This window comes from Macaca mulatta, chromosome 1 (genome assembly GCF_049350105.2).
Source record: "Macaca mulatta isolate MMU2019108-1 chromosome 1, T2T-MMU8v2.0, whole genome shotgun sequence".
NCBI lineage: Eukaryota > Metazoa > Chordata > Mammalia > Primates > Cercopithecidae > Macaca > Macaca mulatta.
The window spans coordinates 140,157,087-140,177,453 of NC_133406.1; the positions used below are offsets into that span (position 1 = coordinate 140,157,087).

The following is a 20,367-nucleotide window of genomic DNA, read 5'->3' on the forward strand; positions in this document are numbered from 1 at the left end:
CTCTTAATTATTAGTTATTATGATAGATACTAATGCCACCTGCTGAACAAATAATATTTAGAATTAATTTCTCATCTTTAATCATCTTTATGTTTTTATTTTTAGGTTGATGGTAGACTGACTTACCCAACCTGTGGGATTGGTTATCCTGTCTCCTCTGCATTTGCATTCCAGAATACCTTCCCTCATTCGATATCTGCCAAAAATACCAGCCACCCTGGTTCAGGAACAAAGGTAGCTAAATTAACTAATATTTGTTCTGGGAAAAAATATAGCAACCTATTAGCATACAAACATTTCACATCTTTTAAAAGTTCATTTATTCTTTGGTCAGTTGTTTAGTAGTAGGTAGTGTATTAGATAAATATATTACTGAATATCTAGTATCTATGTCTACAGGAAATATATGCACTATATATTTCTTGAGTCACTGTAATGTATAAAATCTTGACATAAATCTGTTTAAACCTCACTTATTTCTACTCAACCTCTCCTTTTTGTTTTTGTTTTTGGTTTTTTTTTATTTTTGGAGGCAGAATCGTGCTGTGCTGTCCAGGCTGGAGTACAGTGGTATAATCTCAGCTCACTGCAACATCTGCCTCCTGGGTTCAATGATTCTTGTGCCTCAGCCTGCTGAATAGCTGGGATTACAGGCATGCACCACTACACCTGGCTAATTTTTTTGCAATTTTAGTAGAGGTGAGGTTTCACCATGTTCGCCAGGCTGGTCTCGAACTCCTGGCCTCAAGTGATCCTCCTGCCTTGGCCTCCCAAAGTGCTGGGATTGCAGGCCTGAGCCACCATGCCTGGCCAGCCTTTCCATTTTTACTCATTCTTCTACTTGTATCTCCTACAGCTCTCAAGCCTGACCAGGATTTCTGACTTCATACTGTTGGAGTCTTAGCTGTGATTTGGGGTCCATTGCTAGAATTTAAAGGTCTGGTAGGGCAGGCTTAAATCAAATTCTAAAATTTAGTTCTGACAACATTATCTCAGATATGACTAGCAGTCCTCCCAACCCTTGATTTATTTGTTAAGGCTTTCTTCTACCTACTTGAGTTCTTTTTCCTAATTGTTATTATTATCTTATATTTATATATTGTTTTTATATGTATTATAATTTTGTTTTCACAATAGTTTAATCCACCCAGATCAGTCACTCCTTTTATTTTCATTGCTAACTTCAGGTCCAGGTTTATTTTTTCTTAAATAATGAGACAAATAAACATTTATGAAAAAATATTTTATAAAAGATAAAATTGAGGACTTTGAAACTGGTATTATAAACTCTTATCAAATTAGGTCTGGGCTGCTCTAAAAATAAGTTGGCTGTGTTGCTCAGACATGTGCTGTTTTTAGCCAAAGCCTTATTATTGCCAGGAGCTATGAAGAATTCTCAGTGAAATGAGAATTAAGCCTGAGTTTTTATGCCTGAAATACTGTTATGTAAAGGGTACTTAGATGCATATCATTGGCTCTTCTTGCATTGCTTATTAAGGAGAATTAGATATGTGTGTTCAAAGGAATGCTATTGTTTTATTATCAGTATCAGCATACTCAAGTGTGGTTGCATCTTGGGATCATTTTTTTTCTTTAGAATTGTAAGTGAATTCACAGTTGTTTTTTATTTTAAACAACTTTCCAGGAATATATATATATATATAAAATGTTCAAAATGAGGACAAGTGCTACTAGAGACAGTTGCTTACTTGGTGGGACTAAGGATGACTTATAAAATAATACTACCATTCTTATAGGTCTTGGGGAATCAGAGGAATCATTATAATAAATATGTTCTTAAATACAGGATCAAGACTTTCAGTGTTTCCTGTATCAATGATCTCCATATTCTTTTGATTATGTATTCCTAACAGGGGAAAAAAACCCTAAAATAAACAGAACAATTTACGCTCTCATCTCGAATACATTAATGTGTATTTATTTGTGAATTTATGCATATGCTACTGAAATACTATATTATATGCCGTGTAATTATTGGTTAAGAGAGCGAAATCTGATGTTAGGATTTAAAACCTGCCTCTGTCAATGTGAAGTTGATCAAGCCACTGAAAAACAAACAGCATTCAATTCTTACACTTCAGTTTTCACACTTATAAAATGGAGTGATAATTTTCTCTACCTTACTGAATTATTAAGTGAATTAATGCATTTGCTTAGAATAGTACCTGATTCATGATAAGTACTCCATAAATGTTACATTATTAATAATAAAGTTATTCAAAAATAGAAATTAAAGAATGAGACTAAAAATAGTTGTAAATGAAAGTTGTAAGATTTTCTTCTCAGACCTCAATGAATGGTCCTAATTACTGCCTACTTTGTCTTCCCCTGCTCAAACACCACCTACTTTGGTGATCATTGATCTAGGTAGTTTTGTGCTAGCAGCTATGTTGATTAAAACATGTACTTTTGAATTGCAGGTTTTAAAAATCACCCTTTTATTTTTGACATTGAACCTGTGATCTTCCTGATGCCTTAAAATGTTACTGTCAAGACTGAATACATTCAAGGAGATGTTTAACTGTGGGAATGTAAAATAACATGAGAAATTTGGCAAGAAACAAAATAATGCTTAAAGAATATGTGAGAATATTTAACAAGATTGTGCTGTTCTGACAAATACTTGACAATTTTAAAGCAAGATACACAAAACTACTTGTTTTTTCTCTTTTATTTTTGAATACAATGATAGCCAAAGATTCATTCATTGAACAAGTATTTAATGAATGTCTACTATCTGCCGTGTCCAGGCATAGTTTTAGTTGCAGGAGATGACAGCAGTGAACAAGACAAATCCCCTGACCTATGGTGCTTACATTTTGTGGTGAAACACCAGTAGATAGTAAATTGTAATGTGTTTCAAACTAAACTGTTTATTCATTCATTCATTTATTCATTTATTTTTGTGACAGAGTCTCACTCTGTCACCAAGGCTGGAGTGCAGTGGCATGATCTTAGCTCACTGCAACCTCCACCTCCCAGGTTCAAGCGATTCTCATGCCTCAGCCTCCTGAGTAGCTGAGATTACAGGTGTGCGCCACCACACCTGGCTAATTTTTGTATTTTTAGTAGAGACAGGGTTTCACCATGTTGGTCAGGCTGATCTCTAACTCCTGACCTCAAGTGATCCACCGCCTCGGCCTCGGCCTCCTAAGTGGTGGCATTACAGGTGTGAGCCTCTGTGCCCAGCTTGGGTTAAATTCTTGATCTTCAAGGTCAAACTTTCATAAAGGAGATTTAGAAGTATGTGAGGGATTTTCCACAATGAGAAAGGGGCCAGATGATTGATTTATCTTTTTTCTTTTAATCTGGTTGAAAGGCTTAGGGAGACAATTCTGTTTACTGTTAAGGACCAAGAAACAAAGTCTGGAAATGCCATACACAATGGTCATGAACTACAAAGTAGTAGTGGAGTGGAGAGGAGACACAGTAATACACAGCATTATTTTGAGTGAGCTCCAGTTTTTCATTCTAACCCTTGACCTGAGGAGAAACAGCCATCCTTTTTCACTGAGTCTTCTACAGAATGGAAATGTGACTCAGTTTATCAGCTCCCATAGGGCAGGCAGAGCTAGAGACTATTTTAAGCTGGTTTGGGGAACCCCCATCCCAAGCACAGAGTGGATGCTGAAGGTTGTTCCCAGCATCCACTGGTGGTGGCTGATGGCTGGTCCTGGGCTCCCTGGGTCCTAGGCATCTCTTGATTCTCAGTGATGAACTTGTCAGTTGGCCAATGTGGACCTGTTGACAAATTACTCGGAATTACTCTAAGGTCTCTTTTGGCTTTATTCTCTAGTGTTTGAGTTTCTGTAGGAACCTTTACATTTTTATTTTCTCTGAAGGAATGTCTTATCCTCCTGACATTCTATAATTGTAGGTGCTGAAATGCTTGTTCTCTCTCAGTGTCATCCAGTACAGATCTCTAACATTTGTGTGTGACTGCAGGCTGCCCAAGGCCCTGTTGCCTCACTTTCTTTGTCTTGATAGTGTTTGGCCCACAGTGGGTATTCAGAGACAGATTTTGTCTCCAGATAGCATTATTCAGTTTGATTAACTATCTAATTCACCTAGAGGTTTAAATTAATTTTTCATTTATTTGGTATTAACTGTTTTTAAAAGTAATGTGTAAGTATGGGAAGCTTCCAAAGGTACAAGAGGATGTACTATCTAAAAGTGCCTACTGTGATCCCCAGTCCTCTTCTCAGAGAAAAATACTGTTAGGAATTTCTTGTGATATATTCCAGAAATATTCAAAGCGTATATAAGACCATATGTATGTGCATGTATAAGTATATATATTCAAATGTATGAGTGTTTTTATATATAAACATAAATAGTACTTGCCAATTGTTCTGTGCCTTGCTTTTTTCGTTTATGGCATTATGGAATAGGTAACTGCAGTGTATCACAATGTAAGTTTTTGTTTCTTTTTAATGACTTCATAGTATTCCAGTATATGGATGTACTATAATTCACTAATACTCTGTTTATGGATGATTAGGTTTTTTTCAATCCAGATGCTCATGCAGTGCTCCAGAAAATATTTTTGTACATACATCTTGGTGGCCTGGTACGAATAGATTTATAGGATACATTGTTAGAAGTAACTGTGTCAAAGGCATTTTTGCATATCTGGTGACTAAAATAGTATCTTATTGTGATGTTAATTAACTTTTTCTTGATTAAAGTGAGAAACATCTTTTTATATATTTATAGGTTATGTTTCCTATTCTGTAAAACTCCTGTTTATTCATTTTTTGTTTTTCATTTGTTTGTTTTAGTGATGGAAGTCTCCCTGTGTTGCCCAGGCTGGCTTCGAACTGCTGGGCTCACCTGATCCTCCTGGCTCAGCCTCCTGAGTAGCTGGGACTACAGGCACGCATCATTGTGCCTGGCTCTTTCTTTTATCTGTTTTTTTGTTTGGGAGGTTTAACATTTATAAAATGGTTTTATAAGTGTTCTTTACATATTCTGGACACTAGTTTGCCGTTGTTTTTAATGTGCTATTTTGTTGTTTTGGGTTTGTTTTTATTCTTCATTATACTTCCTTTTTAAAAATTTAAAGGTTATTAAGGTAGAATTTACATACCATGAAATCCTTCCACTTGAAGATTAGTTCCGTAATTTTAGTCAGCTTATAGAGTTGTGAAACTATACCACAGTTCAATAGTAGAACGTTTACATAACCCTAAAAGTACCCTAGTGCCTGTTTGCAGTTTATCCCTACTCCTCCTCCTCGCCCTAGGCAACTACTGATCAACTGTCACTATAAAATTAGATTTTCTGTATTTCATGAGAGTAGAATCATACAACATGTAGTTTTTTAAAAATTTCTCTTTTTTTTGAGATAAGATCTCATTCTGTCATCCAGGATGGAGTGCAGTGGCACAATCATGGCTCATTGCAGCCTCGACCTCCCTGCGCTTAGGTGATCCTCCTATCTCAGCCTCCTGAGTAGCTGGGACTACAGCTGTGTGCTACCGTGCCCAGGTACCATTTTTTGCATTTTTTGTAGAGATGGAGTTTCGCCATGTTGCTCAGGCTGGTTTCGAATTCCTGGGCTCAAATTATCTGCCTACCTCAACCTCCCAAAGTGCTGGAATTATAGGCGTGAGCCACCGTGCCTGGCCGTGTCCTTCCTTTTCACTCAGTATACCGTGTTTGATGTTCATCCAGGCTGTAATGTGTATCAGTAGTTCTTTTCTTTTAATTGCTCAGTAGTACTTCATTGCATTGATATGCCACAATTTGTTCATTCATCAGTTGATGGACATTTGAGTTGTTTTAAGTTTTTGGATATTACAGATTAAGCTGCTGTGAACATATGTGTGCAAGTCTTTGTATTTATTGTGGGTGAGTACCTAGGAATGGAGTGACTGGTGGCATATGTTTGATTTTTAAGAAACTACCAAATGTTTCCAAAGTGGTTTTACCATTTACCACCAGCAGTCTGAGAGTTCAGGTGGTTCTGCATCCTTCCAACAGTTGGTATAGTCAGTTGTTTAATTTTAGCCATTCTAATACATGCATAGAAGTACCTCATTGTGATTTTATTTATTTATTTATTTTTTTTTTATTGAGACAGAGTCTTGCACTGTTGCCCAGGCTGGAGTGCAGTGGTGCAATCTCAGCTCACTGTAACCTCCACCTTCAGGGTTCAAGCGATTCTTGTGCCTCAGCCTCCCTGGTAGCTGGGGTTACAGGTGCACGCCCCCACGTCCAGCTAATTTTTGTATTTTTTAGTAGAGACAGAGTTTCACCATGTTGGCCAGGCTGGTTTTGAACTCCTGACCTCAAGTGATCCCCCACCTTGGCCTCCCAAAGTGCTGGGATCACAGGCATCAGCCACCACACCTGGCCCCTCATTGTGATTTTAGTTTGCATTTTCCTAAAACCTAATGAAGTTGAGTATCTCTATTCATGTGCTTATTTAACATCAATATAATTACTTTGGTGATATAGCTATTTGAATCTTTTGACCATTGCTAAACAAGGTTGTCTTTTTATTGAATTGTAAGAGTTCTTTGTATATTCTGGATACAAGTCCTTTATTAAGTATATGATTAGCAAATATTTTCTCCCAGTGGCTTCCCTTTTCATTTTCTTAATGTGTCTTTTGAAACACAAAAGTTTTTAATATTTGATGGAGTGCAATTTATCAAACTGTTTTCTTTTGTGGATCTTGCTTTTGGAGTTGTATATAAGAACTCTGTCCAACCACAGGTTGAAAACATTATCTCCTTTGTTTTTTTCTACAAGTTTTATAGTTTTAGCTGTTACATTTAGATCTGTGATCCATTTTGAAAAAATTTGTGTGCATGGCTTGAAGTAAGGATCTAAGTTCATTTTTCCTCCCCGCTGTGGATATGCAGTTCTTAGTACCATTTATGGAAAGTCTTTTTCTCTGTTGAATTGTCTAAGCACCTTTGTTAAAAATCAGTTGACCATATAAGGATTTATTTCAGGATTCTCAATTCTGTTTCGTTGATCTTTATACCTATCCTGTGCCAATATCACAGCATTTTAATTACTATGACTTTATATTAAAAGTGTTGAAAATCTCCAGACTCTCTTCTTCCTTTTCAAAATTGTTTTAGATCTTTTTCATTTTCACAAAAATGTTTGGTCACCTTGTCAATTTCTGCAAAATGGTTTGTTTGGATTTTGATAGTTGTACAAGGAATTTATAGGTCAGTTTTCAAAGAAAGGCTGTTTTGACAGTCTTTTATCTTCCAATCCATGAATAATACTCTTTCCATTTATTTAGATCTTCACTTCCTCTCAGTAACGTTTTGTAATTTTCAGTGTATAAGTCTTGAATTTCTTCTGTTGAATTTATTCTTACGTGTTTTATTCTTCTAGATGCTATTGTGGGTATAATTATTTATTTTTCAGAATATTGATGTGTAGAAATGTCATTTTTGTATGTTGATCTTGTATCTTGAAACCTTACTAAACTCATTTATTACACTCATTAGTGGTTTTTGGTAAATTCTGTAGGATTTTCCACATAGACAGTTATGTTATCTGAAAATAATGACAGTTTTACTTCTTTCTTTCCAATGTGGTTGCTTTTTATTTATTTTTCTTGCCTTATTGTAATGGCTGGAACCGATAGTACAATTTATTTTTATTTATGTTTTTTTTGCAACAGAGTCTTAGTGTCACCTAGCATGGAGTGCAGTGTCGCACTCTTGGCTCACTTCAACTTCTGTCTCCCCGGCTCAGGTGATCATCCTACCTCAGCCTCCCTAGTAGCTGGGACCACAGGCGCATGCCACCGTACCCAGCTAATTTTTTGTAATTTTGTTAGAGACAGGGTTTTGCCATGTTGCCCAGGCTGGTCTTGAGCTCCTGAACTCAAGTGATCCACCTGCCACAACCTCCAAAAAAGTGCTGGGATTACAGGTGTAGGCCACTGCGCCCAGCCTATAGTGCAGTTTAAATAAATGTGAGAGCAGACATTCTGGCCTTGTTCCTGAGCTTCAGGGCAGAGCATTCAGTCTTTCATCATAAGCATATTAGCTGTAGGTTTTTGCTAGATGGCCATTTTTCAGAATAAGGAAGTTCTATTCCTAGTTTGCTAAGAGCTTTTATCATGAATGGATGTTAAACTTTGTCAAATGCTTTTTCAATTGATATGGTTATGTGGCTTATCTTTTATCAGTTAACAGATTGCATTGATTGTTTAAGATTATATTAGTCTTTCATTCTTGGGATAAACTTCACCTGGTCATGGTGTATTCTTTTTATGTATTGCTGGAGTTAATATTCTTTTTTTTTTTTCGTTTTTTTTTTTTTTTTTTTTTATGGAGATAGAGTCTCTCTCTGTCGCCCTGGCTGGAATGCAGTGGCGTGATCTCGGCTTCCTGCAACCTCTGCCTCCTGGGTTCCAGCAATTCTCCTGCCTCAGCCTCCCGAGTAGCTGGGACTACAGGCGACTGGCACTGCACCAGCTAATTTTTGTATTTTTAATAGAGACAGGGTTTCGCCATGTTGGCCAGGCTGGTCTTGAACTTCTGACCTCAAGGTCAGAGGTGAGTGATATGCCCGCCTCGGCCTCCCAAAGTGCTGGGATTACAGGCATGAGCCCCCACACCCAGTTTGGAGTTAATTTTCTGATAGTTTGATTTTGTGTCCATGTTCATAAAGGATATTGGCTTGTAGTTTACTTTTCATGTACTGTCTTTAAAAAATTTAAATCAGGACAATAATGGCCTCATAAAATGAGCAGGAAAGTATCTTTTCTCTTTTATTTTCTGGCATATATTGTATAGAGTTGCTTTATATTTTCTTTAAATGTTTGGTAGAATTTTCCAGTGAAATCATCTGGGTCTGGAAATTTTTTTGCCGGAAGTTTTTTTCAGCTGTGAATTAATTTTTTTCAATAGCTATAGAATATTTGGGTTATTTATTTCTTCTTGGGCCAGTTTCAATAGTTTGTGACTTTCACAGGATTAAATCATTTAATCTAAATTTTAAGCTATGTGTGAAGAGTTGTTTGTAGTATTCCATTATCTTTTTAATGTCTATAGACTCTGTTGTAACATCCTCTCTTTCATTACTTATAATGATGATTTTTGCCTTGTCTCTTTGAAAAATCAGTTTGGTAAGAGGTTACCAGTTTCATGGATCTTTTCAGGGAACTGACTGACGGTTTCATTGGTTTTTCAATTTACTGATTTCTCCACTTTAATATTTTTTCGCTTCTAACTGCTTTGAGTTTGTTTGGCTCCTTTTCTCACTTTCTTAAGGTAGAAGATTATGTTCTAAGAGTTTTATGTTAATCTAAACATTGAATGCTATACGTGTTATTCAGTCTTGCTTTAACTGCATTTCACAAATTTTGGTATGTGTATTTTCATTTTCATTAAGTTCAAAATATTTTTTTTTCTTTTTCTTTTCTTTTTTTTTGAGACAGGGTCTCACTGTGTCCCCCAGACTGGGATGCGGTAGCATGATCGCAGCTCCCTACAGCCTCAACCTCCTGGGCTTATGTGATTCTCCCACCTCAGCCTCCTGAGTAGTTGGGACTACAGGTGCACACCGCCACACCTGGCTAATTTTTGTGGTTTTTTTGGAGAGACAGGGTTTTGCCATGTTTCCCATGCTGATCTCAAACTCCTGGGCTCAAGTGATCTGCCTGCCTTGGCCTACCAGAGTGTGGGGATTACAGGCATGAGCCACGACACCCAGCCCTATTCTTTTCAAGTACATATGGAACACTATCCAAGATAGACTATGTCCTTAGTTCTAAACTAGTCTGGAATTAAACTAGAAATCTATAACAGAAAGATATACGGAAGATTTGAGGGAAATTAGAAAATATTATTTTGGCCAGGCGTGGTCAGATACACCTGTGGTCCCAGCTACTGGGGAGGCGGAGGTGGGAGGATCACTTGAGCCCAGGAGGTGAAGGTGGCACTGAGCCGTGTTTGCACCACTCTGCTCTGTCCTGGGCAATAGAGTGAGAGGTCTCACACACACACACAAAAAAATAGTGTTCTGTTTTTGTTGGGATAGTGTTCTTTAAATATATCTCTTTGTATGATTTTTATTTTAGTGGTTGCTCCAGGCATTTATAATGTACATATTTTTCATAGTGTGTAGAATTAATATCTTATCACTTAAAGTAGAATATACATACCTTGCCACCATACAGTCCCTTTGCCTTTTCCCCCCTTATGTTTTCATATTTCATAAGTATTATATTTACATACATTGGAAACATTATCAGACAATCTAAAATTTTTGCCATCATCCATTATACATATTTAAAACTCTGGAGTGGGCTGGGTGTGGTCCCTTACACCTACAATCCCAGCACATTGGGAGGCCGAGGCAGGCAGATCACAAGATCAGGAGATTGAGACCACCTTGGTTAACACAGTGAAACCCCATCTCTACTAAAAATACAAAAAATTAGCTGGGCGTGGTGGTGGGCGCCTGTAGTCTCGGCTACTCGGAAGGCTAAGGCAGGCGAATCACTTGAACCCGGGAGGTGGAGGTTGCAGTGAGCCGAGATTGTGACTCTGCACTCTAGTCTGGGCGACACAGCGAGACTCCGTCTCAATCATTGTGGGAAACAGTGTGGTGATTCCTCAAGGATCTAAAACTAGAAATACCATTTGACCCAGCCTTCCCATTACTGGGTATATACCCAAAGGATTATAAATCACGCTCCTTTAAAGACACATGCACACGTATGTTTATTGCAGCACTATACACAATAGCAAAGACTTGGAATCAACCCAAATGTCCATCAGTGACAGACTGGATTAAGAAAATGTGGCACATACACACCATGGAATACTATGCAGCCATAAAAAAGGATGAGTTTGTGTCCTTTGTAGGGACATGGATGCCGCTGGAAACCATCATTCTCAGCAAACTATCTCCAAGAACAGAAAATCAAACACCGCATGTTCTCACTCATAGGTGGAAATTGAACAATGAGATCACTTGGACACAGGAAGGGGAACATCACACACCGGGGCCTATTGTGGGGAGGGGGGACGGGGAGGGATAGCATTAGGAGATATACCTAATGTAAATGACGAGTTAATGGGTGCAGCACACCAGCATGTCACATGTATACATATATAACAAACCTGCACATTGTGCACATATACCCTAGAACTTAAAGTATAATAAAAACAAAAAAAAACCCAAAAAAACAAAAAGCAAACAAACTCTGGAGTGGAGAAGACTAGTTCATTATATTACTCAGTGTTTACCATTTCTGTTGTTCTTGTTATTCTTTTCCTTCATTCCTGGTATTCTAAGTTCTTCTACAGTATAATTTCCCTGAATGATAGAACATTCATTAGCATTTCTATTAGAGGAAGTCTTCTGTCAATTCTTTTTCTTCCCCTGGGAATGCCTTTTACCTTCTTTCCTGAATGATATTTTCTCTGGATATAACATTCTGTATTCATAATCCTTTTCCTTAAGCACTTTAAAACTGTTGTTCTGCTTCTTTTAGGATTCCATGATTTCCAGTGAGAAATTAGCAGTAAATTTGAATTGTTCTCCTATAACTAGTGCATCATTTTCTCTGCCTGCTTTTAAGATTTATTTTTTTTTTTTAGTTTTTCGCAGTTTAACAATGATATGTCTGGGCATGGATTTCGAACTCATTTCACTTTATCCTTTTGGGGGTTTACTAAGCTTGGTAAATCTTTTCCCAAATTTTTGACATATTCAGCCATTATTTCTTCTTCTTCTTTTTTTTTTTTTTTTTTGAGACAGGGTCTCGCTTTGTAGCTCAGGCTGGAGTGCAGTGGCATGAACAGAACTCGTGGCAGCCTTGACCTCCCAGGATCAAGCAGTCTTCCCACCTCAGCCTCCCATGTAGTCAAATATTTTTTTCTGCAGAACATTCTTCTTTCTTTTAGGACTCAAAAGACATGAATGTAAATCTTTATTTTCCTAAGGGTCCACAACTTTCTGTTCTTCCATTCTTATTTTTTCTGTTTTTCAGATTTGATTATTTCTGTTGATCCGCCTTCAAGTTTACTCTTTTCTCTGTCCATTCTACTATCAAGCCCATTCAGCGATTATTTCTGTTCTAAAATTTCCATTTCATTTTCTTTTTTTTTTTTTGCTGAGACTTTTTTACATTCATTTGAACATTTGAGCAGTGTTATTAGAGCACGGTTATAATGGGTGATTTGAAGTGGTTTCCTGATAATTCCAGTAATTGTGTCATCTTGGGGTTCACTTCATGGTTTATCTTTTCCCTTATGAGTTGCTTACATTTCCCTAGTTCTCTATTGAGTGATTTTGGATTGTATCCTGGACATTAGAATATTACGAGATCCCAGATCTTATTTAAATCCTAAGGAGAATGTGTTTTTGTTTTTTTTTTTAAGCAAACAGTCTTGTTAGGTTCAAGTTCTGATTAGCCTTCTTTAGGTTGTGATTCTTCAGTTCAATTTTTTTGTAAAGACAGAGTTTCACTGTGTCTGGAGGATAGTGGCGCAATCTCGGCTCACTGCAATTTTGGGTTCAAGCAATTCTTGTGCCTCAGCCTTCCAAGTAGCTGGGATTACAGATGTGCACCAGCAGGCCCAGCTAATTTTTGTATTTTTAGTAGAGATGGGGTTTCACCATGTTGGTCAGGCTGGTCTCAAACTCCTGGCCTCATGTGATCCGCCCACCTCAGCCTCCCAAAATTCTGGGATTACATGTGTGAGCCACCATGCCTGGCTGTCAGTTCAAGTTTTAAAGACTTTGTCGTGTCATGCTGTTTGGATCTGTCTCAAATGTGCTATTCTGTGACTTTGGCAGTAGTTAACCCCATAGTCAGTTCCCAAAGCCTTTGGTATGCTGATCAGGGTCAGATTTGTACAGCTCATAAGCGAGCCTAAGAGTTTATATACCACCTTATAGGATTTCTCCCTTGAGTTTTCTCTCCATGATTTCCTCAGAATTATCCATGTCCTTAGGGTCCCCCTTCCTGGTTTTCTGGCTAGAAAATACAGGCCCCTTCCCTGCTATGCAGTTCCTGTAATTGTATCTGCATCTGTTATCAAGCAGCAAGAGGACAAAGAGAGGAGACAAGTAGTGAGGATATTTCCCCTGTTAATGAGACCACAGTGCCTTTGGTAGGAAGATGATTCCCCTCCTTCAAAGTTTTAGTTACCACCTTGCCACTGTTGCCACTCTGGCACTTCTGCTTCCATATAGTAGCCTGGGGGTTGGAGCAGGAAAGAACATAGGGAAAAATGAAAAGAAAGGGATTTTCCTCACTCTTTGATCCTTAGGAGTTTCTTTTTTCATATCTCAGCAGAAAATGAATCTACCTTGATATTAATATTGTATTCTGGCTCTCTTATGCCTAGTATTTACATGAAGTATCATTTTCTATTTTTTTTATTTTCCAGCCTGTGTCTTTAAATGTGATTTCTTTTAGATATTTGTAATTGACTCATTTTTATCCATTCTGACATTCTTAAACAATTTAAAATGTAATGCATAAGTTTTTCCATATTATGATTTGTTTTCTATATGTCCTGTTTCTTGTCTCCCTTTTCTGCTTTTTTCCTGCCTTCTTTCCAGTTAGTTTTGTGCATTTTATTTCGTTTTTCATTTTATATTTACTCTTGGCTTTTATTTTCTTTGTGTTTGTTTACTCTGGTTTACAATATACAATTTCATCATCTACCTTCAAATATTTTACTACTTCCCGTGTAAAATAAGACTGTTACAATAATATACTCCCATTTCTTCCTATCTTTTTGCTACTGTTGTTAAAATTTTACTTCTATCTTTGTTATAAGCTCTACTTTTTTTTTCTTTAAACAATCAAGTATATTTAAAAGACATTAAACAATGAGGAAAAGTCTCCTTGGTTAACCCATACATTACTATTTACACTCTTTTTTCCTTTATGTAGATCTAAATTTTCATCTGGTATTTTCCTTTCTCCTCAATAACTAAGATCTCTTATAGTACAGATTTTTAAGGCTTCTTACAATGCAGGTCTGTGGGGAATTAATTCTTCTTCTGTCTCATAATGTTGTTATTTTGACTTCATTTTCTCTGAATATAGAACTTTAGGTTGACAAGTTTTTTTCCTGTCTGTATTTTGAAGATGTTATTCCATTGTTGCCTGGATTGAATACTTTCTGGCAAGATGTCAGTAGTCATGTTTATAATGTTTCCTTTATATGAAGTGACCTTTTTCTCTGGGTGCTTTTAAATTTTCTCTTTATCATTAATTTTCAACAAGTTAATTATGCTTTGGTGTGGAGTTTGTGTATCATGTCTAACGGGTTTTCATGAAGTTCTTAAATAGGTGGGTTTGTAGTTTTTATCAGTTTAGGAAATTCTAGTCATTATTCACATTTCTTTTTCTGTTTTGTTCTCTTTTTTGGTGTTCCTCCTTGGTACTCCAGTTATACATGGTTGATTACATGATATTGTCCCAGGGAGACTTAGTTTATTTATTTCATTATTTGTTTCATTTTATGTAGATTCTGATGCTGTGTCTTAAAGTTTATTAGTCTTTTCTTTTCTTCTGCAGTATATAATTTGCTGTTAATCTATCCAGTGAGAAATTTTCATTTTATTGACTATTTTGTGTCTAGAATTTTCATTGCACTCTTTTTTATATCTTCACTTTTCTCATACTTTTTATTTCCATTAAGTTCTTATACAATTACATTTGTGTCCCTGGTCTATAGTTTCTGCCATTTCTGAATCTGTTTCTGTTGGCTAATTTTTCTTCTGAGTATGACATCTTATTGTGATCTTTGTAATTTTTGATAAGTGGAACATTGTGAGTGTTACATTGTTGATTGTCTGGATTTTATATTTCTTTAAAGCATGGCAGGCTGTTTTTTTTCTTGAGACAGGGTCTTGCTCTGTTGCCCAGTATGGAGTGCAGTGATGTGATCATAACTCACTGTAAAACCAAACTCCAGGGCTTAAGTGATCCTCCTAACTCAGCCTCCCATATATCTGGGACTACAGGTGTGCACTCCCATACCTACCTAATTTAAAAAATTTTTTGTAGTGATGGAGTCTCATTATGTTGCTGAGGCTGGCCTTGAACTCCTGGCCTCAAGTGATCCTCCCACTTTGGCCTCCCAAAGCACTACAATTTCAGGTGTGAGCCACTGTGCCTGCTCAAGAGTAAATTACTTGTGGATCACTTTGATTCCTTTTAGCGTTTTTGGTTTTTTTTTTTAGCATTAATAGCATGCATCTAAAGTAACTTCTACTTGAGGGTTAGTTCAGCTGTATTTCAAAGCTTGAAATGCTCCTTTAGTGATGGATGCAGTGGCTCAAGCCTGTAATCCCAGCACTTTGGGAGACTGAGGCGAGCAGATCACAAGGTCGAGATCGAGACCATACTGACAACATGGGGAAACCCCATCTCTACTAAAAATACAAAAATTAGCTGGGTATGGTGGCGCATGCCTGTAGTCCCACCAGCTACTCAAGAGGCTGAGGCAGGAGAATCTCTTGAACCCGGGAGGCCGAGGTTGCAGTGAGCCGAGATTGCACCACTGTACTCCACCCTGGCTACAGAGCGAGACTCCGTCTCATAAAAAAAAAAAAAAATGCTCGTTTATTTATCCAGCCTTGATGAGTTTTACCCTATGCATACGCCTAGAACAGTAGAGACTAAAGGACATTGACAGGCAGGTATCTGGAGATTGTTCTTTGTATAGCTCCCTTCTCATCAGAATTCAGCCCTACAACCTCCAGCGGTCCAGTCTCCCTAAACTCTAACTTAATCTCCTCAATTTAGCAATTATGTTCTCCCTCTGCATCTGCTGTCAAGAAGGGGTTGCCAGTTAGAAAGTTTGAATCAGTTGTAGGGATCACATCTTGGAGATCACATCTTGTCTGTAGTCTTGTATCTGCGAATATTCTCTTCATTTATTTTGCTCAGTTTCCTAATTGTTTATGATTGGTGGCTAGAAGCTATATTAGTATTAGTACTGGTATCTTTTCTTAATTTGCCTCCCTCTTATTGCATGTTTTTTAAAAATAAAGAATATTAGAATCAGCTCTCTTGATTAAAAATATCCTATTTGTGTGTAATGCTGTTACGGGTAGATTAATGTAGGGAGAACTGGTATCTTGATGGTATTCAACCTTGATAGCCAAGTGAAGTAGCATATAGCTTTATAATTTTATCATATTTAGTATCCATCTGTTCCTATTTTGAGTTTTACCAAAAACTGATGTGTACTTTCTTATGTCTTTTCTTTTTGTATCAGAGTAGTCATGAATTTTTTCTTTGATCTATTGATTTATATTTATAGATTTCCTGTAGATTTATACCTTTCTGATATAACAGGAATTCCTTAGTACATTATTACTTTAAATAAACTACATCTTATATGCGTTACTTTATTTTGGATTTTTGCATAGATACTTGATTACTTTTGACGACTTTAAAATTCAGATTCCAAGCCCTCATTTAGAATCTTTAAATAAATAGGCTTTGAAAGTCTTGAAAGGGGAAGAATTTTCAGAATATATGAGGTAAATGCATTATTGTGATCCTTGGTTACTTTTAACACTAACATTTATTTTAATGTATTAATGTTCATATTCTTGTTTGAAAATAATTGGTAAAAGAATCATTTTGTAATTCATTTTGCTTGTATGACAGGTATTTACTTTTTTACGTAAAGAGAAGTAGGCTTCTCGGTTGGGCAGGTGGCTCATGTGAGCCTGTAGTCCCAGCATTTTGGGAGGCCAAGCTGGGAGGATCCCTTGAGCCCAGGAGTTCGAGACCAGCTTGGGTAACATGGTGAAATCCCATCTCTACAGAAAAATACAAAAATTAGCCTGGGCAAGAGAATGAAATCCTGTCTCAAAAAAAGAAAAGAAAAAAGAGAATTAGGCTTCCTTTTATTAACTCTTTTCAATAGCATGTGCTTGTGTTATAAAATATAGGTGAAAACTGTTTGTTTTGGTTTTTTTGTTTTTGGGTTTTTTTTTTTTTTTTTTTTTTTTTTTTTTTTTTGAGACAAGATCTCATTCTGTCACCAGGCTGGAGTGCAGTGACATGTTTTTGGCTCATGCACCCTCAACCTCCTGGGCTCAAGCAGTCCTCTCATTTCAGCTTCCAGAGTAGCTGGGACCACAGATGCGTGCCATCACCCCGGCTTATTTATTTAGTAGAGATGGAGTCTGTGTTGCCCAGGCTAGTCTCGAACTCCTGAACTCAAGTGACCCACCTGAAGTGCTGGAATTACAGGCATGAGCCACCACACTTAGCCAAAGCCTGCATTTTTATGTATAGATTTATCAGAAAACAAATTTAACCACCCATCTCAATATAGAACTGTCTCATTCACCCTGGGAATGGTGGCTCATCCCTGTAATCCCATGATTTGGGGAGGCTGAGACAAGGAGTTTGAGACTCGCCTGGGCAGCATAGTGAAACCCCGTCTCTACAAGAAATAAAAAATTAGCCAGACTTTGTGGTGTGTACCTATAGTCTCAGCTAAGTAAGGCTGAGGTGGGAGGATCACTTGAGCCCAGGAGATTGGGACTGCAGTGAGCCATGATTGTGCCACTCTACTCCTGCCTAAGCAACAGAGCAAGGCTCTGTTTCAAACCCCTCCTCTGCCCAAAACTGTCTAATTCTATATAACTCAGTTACATGAGATGTTTTTCCTTCTCACAGGTTCAGTTTAATTTGCAGTTTACAAAACCAAATGCATCACTAGGAGACGTTCAGTCAGGAGCAACTATTAGTATGCCTTGCTCAACTGATAAGGAAAAGTAAGTACTTAATGACATAAACTTTAATGTTTGCAATTTTGAAGGCCATCTTAAAGAATTTTTCTCAGTGCTTGAGAGCTGTGATACCCACCTGTCTACCTGAGACATTGCAAGTTACTGATCAGTGGAATTTAAGTTGAATCACTCTTAGCTATAAAAAAGAGATTTCTCCTATTTTTTCTGTTTCCTCCTCCAACAGTCTACTCATTTTTTTTTAATGTGGGATATGCTTAGATAGTAAAATTTTGTTTGTTGAAAGAGATTTTCCTACATAACTGAAGACTGGTCTTTCAGATATTCTCAGATATATTCACAGAAATTTTTAAAAATTCCTCATGGTCAGCTGTTTTTGTTTTCTTATATGGCTATGTCTGCCCCTGGAAGCTCTCCATTTTTCTGATTTATTGCTTTCAGTATAATCTAATCTAAAATACCAGCTAGTTAATATGCTAGAAATATGCAGAGAATGAGTAAAAAGGTTTGTGAGATTTTCGTATAGATAACATAAATAAGCTTTAACGCCATTTTGCAACCCTAGGTTTTAAACAGGGTTTACATAGTGAAGTCTGTTGATTCAGTGACTTGTGGTTAAATCAAACCACTCATACAGACAAACTTTTCTCTCTGGGTAGACTTCATGTTTGTAATTTATTATTACTAATATAGTTATTTATTAAATTTAATGACTTTAAGGCCTGTCTGCCAATACTCATTATCATGAGCTATCACCATCCCAGTTCTACATTACAAACTAAATTACTAACATAGCTCAAAGAGGGTTCCATCCCCAGCTCTCAGCTTTTATTCATTGGATCATGATGTGTTAAAATAGTTAATAATGTTTGTGGCTGGTCACAGTGTCTCACGCCTGTAATCCCAACACTTTGGGAGGCCAAGGTGGGTGGATCACTTGAGGCCAGGAGTTCAAGACCAGCCTGGCCAACATGGTGAAATCCCATCACTACTAAAAATACAAAAATTAGCCGGGTGTGGTGGGCACCTGTAATCTCAGTTACTCAGGAGGCTGAGGCATGAGAATCGCTTCAACCCAGGAGGCAAGAAGTTGCAGTGAGCCGGTTGCACCACTGCATTCCATCCTGGGCAATAGAGCGAGACTCTGTCTCAAAAAAATAAATAGAAAAAATAATTTTAAAAAGTATTTGTGAGCCTCTATTTTTTAAAAAGATCAAAATTCACTTGTTCACAGGGAGAGTACCCTGAATTCCTGTTAATGGTAGCATATCATAATGTTTAGTATATTTAATTCATCATAGGCCAGGCATAGTGGTGTACGTACACCCGTAGTCCCAGCTACTCAGGAGGCTGAGGCAGGAGGATCACTTGAGTCTGGGAGGTTTGAGACTGCAGTGAGCCATGATCCTGCCACTGTACTCCAGCCTGGGGGCCCTGCCTCAAAAGAAAAAAAAAAAAAAAGCCAGACAATGTGGTACATGCTTGTAGTCCCAGCTGCTTGGGAGGCTGAGGGATCACTTGAGCCTGGGAGTTGGAGTCTGTAGTAAGCTATGATCAGTCACATCACTGCACTCCAAACTGAGCCACAAAGCAAGAACCTGTCTCAAAAAAAAAAAAAAAAAAAAAATTATAGAGCAGTTTTACTAGCAGAGAATATGACAATCATATTTGTAGTATGAAGTCAAACATAACCATCTGTCCATAAAATTAGGACTGTTCAGTGATTTTGACTTTTTTCTGGTTATTTTGTCAGCTAGCAAAAAGTGGCACCAGGTATCAAACATTAAAGAAAAAAATAAAATAGAAAAAAAATCTATTCACCCACTTATTTTCTGAAAATTGGGTCAAGAGCAGCCATCATTTAATTTTAAGGACTGATTTATTCTCATTGTTTTGCAAGAGCCTTTAACTTTTTACAAGTAGTACTAGGGAAACAGTTAACACTGGACAGATTTAGAAAAGATGGCAGTGGTAGAAAGGGGAAACATACAGAAATGCCCTTCTTTCTCCCCCCGATTTTCTCATTTGTATTAATTTGACCAGAATTTATTATTGTGGAATGTGTATTAATATTTGGTCATGACTACTTTGAAGCACTAGAAAATTTTGAAGAGCTTTTGGTCAAAGGAAAAAAATCTTATTTTAAATATGAGTTAGAAATTAATGGTGTTACTCTCAAGGCATGTATTTTTCTGTCATGTATCACTTATGTGCTAGTATTTAAATTTTTACAGCACTTGTAGAATTTTCATTTTTCCCACCATCTTTATCCCAGCTCTTAAGATTTTATTATAATCTACTATTTACTGAGGATACTTTGGTTTATGTATAAAATTACCATTTGCTTAAGAAACCAGTGAAGAATGTGTTCTGAACAAAGCTAAGCTATAAATAGAACTTAGTTACATTATCTTGCATATGTATATATATGAGATAAACCTTCAAAATTAATAAAGACTGTTAAATAATTGCCATTTTCTTTTTAAGTAGTGAAAATTTAGGGTTGGAATCCAAATACCTGAAGAAAAGGGAAGATAGTATTCCTTTACGCGGACTCAGCCAGAACCTATTTAGTAATTCAGGTGAGCAGGGATTTCTGGATTTTGTACTCTCTAG

General features: G+C 37.1%; 1 protein-coding gene across 10 annotated transcripts in view; it reads left to right on the top strand.

Moving 5' to 3' along the window:
* SASS6 (SAS-6 centriolar assembly protein) overlaps nt 1-20,367 on the top strand; it is a 48,550-nt gene that overhangs the window by 26,273 nt on the left and 1,910 nt on the right. For 4 of the 10 annotated variants that reach the window (XM_077952432.1, XM_077952440.1, XM_015145848.3 and 1 more), the window contains 3 exons: nt 106-234; nt 17,681-17,778; nt 20,239-20,333. In XM_077952432.1, coding sequence (XP_077808558.1) covers nt 106-234; nt 17,681-17,778; nt 20,239-20,333 — 322 coding nt within the window. Of the gene's footprint in view, nt 1-105; nt 235-4,802; nt 5,512-17,680; nt 17,779-20,238; nt 20,334-20,367 lie in introns of those variants that run through there. The other 6 variants (XM_077952435.1, XM_077952447.1, XM_015145855.3 and 3 more) reach the window with 2 other exon arrangements.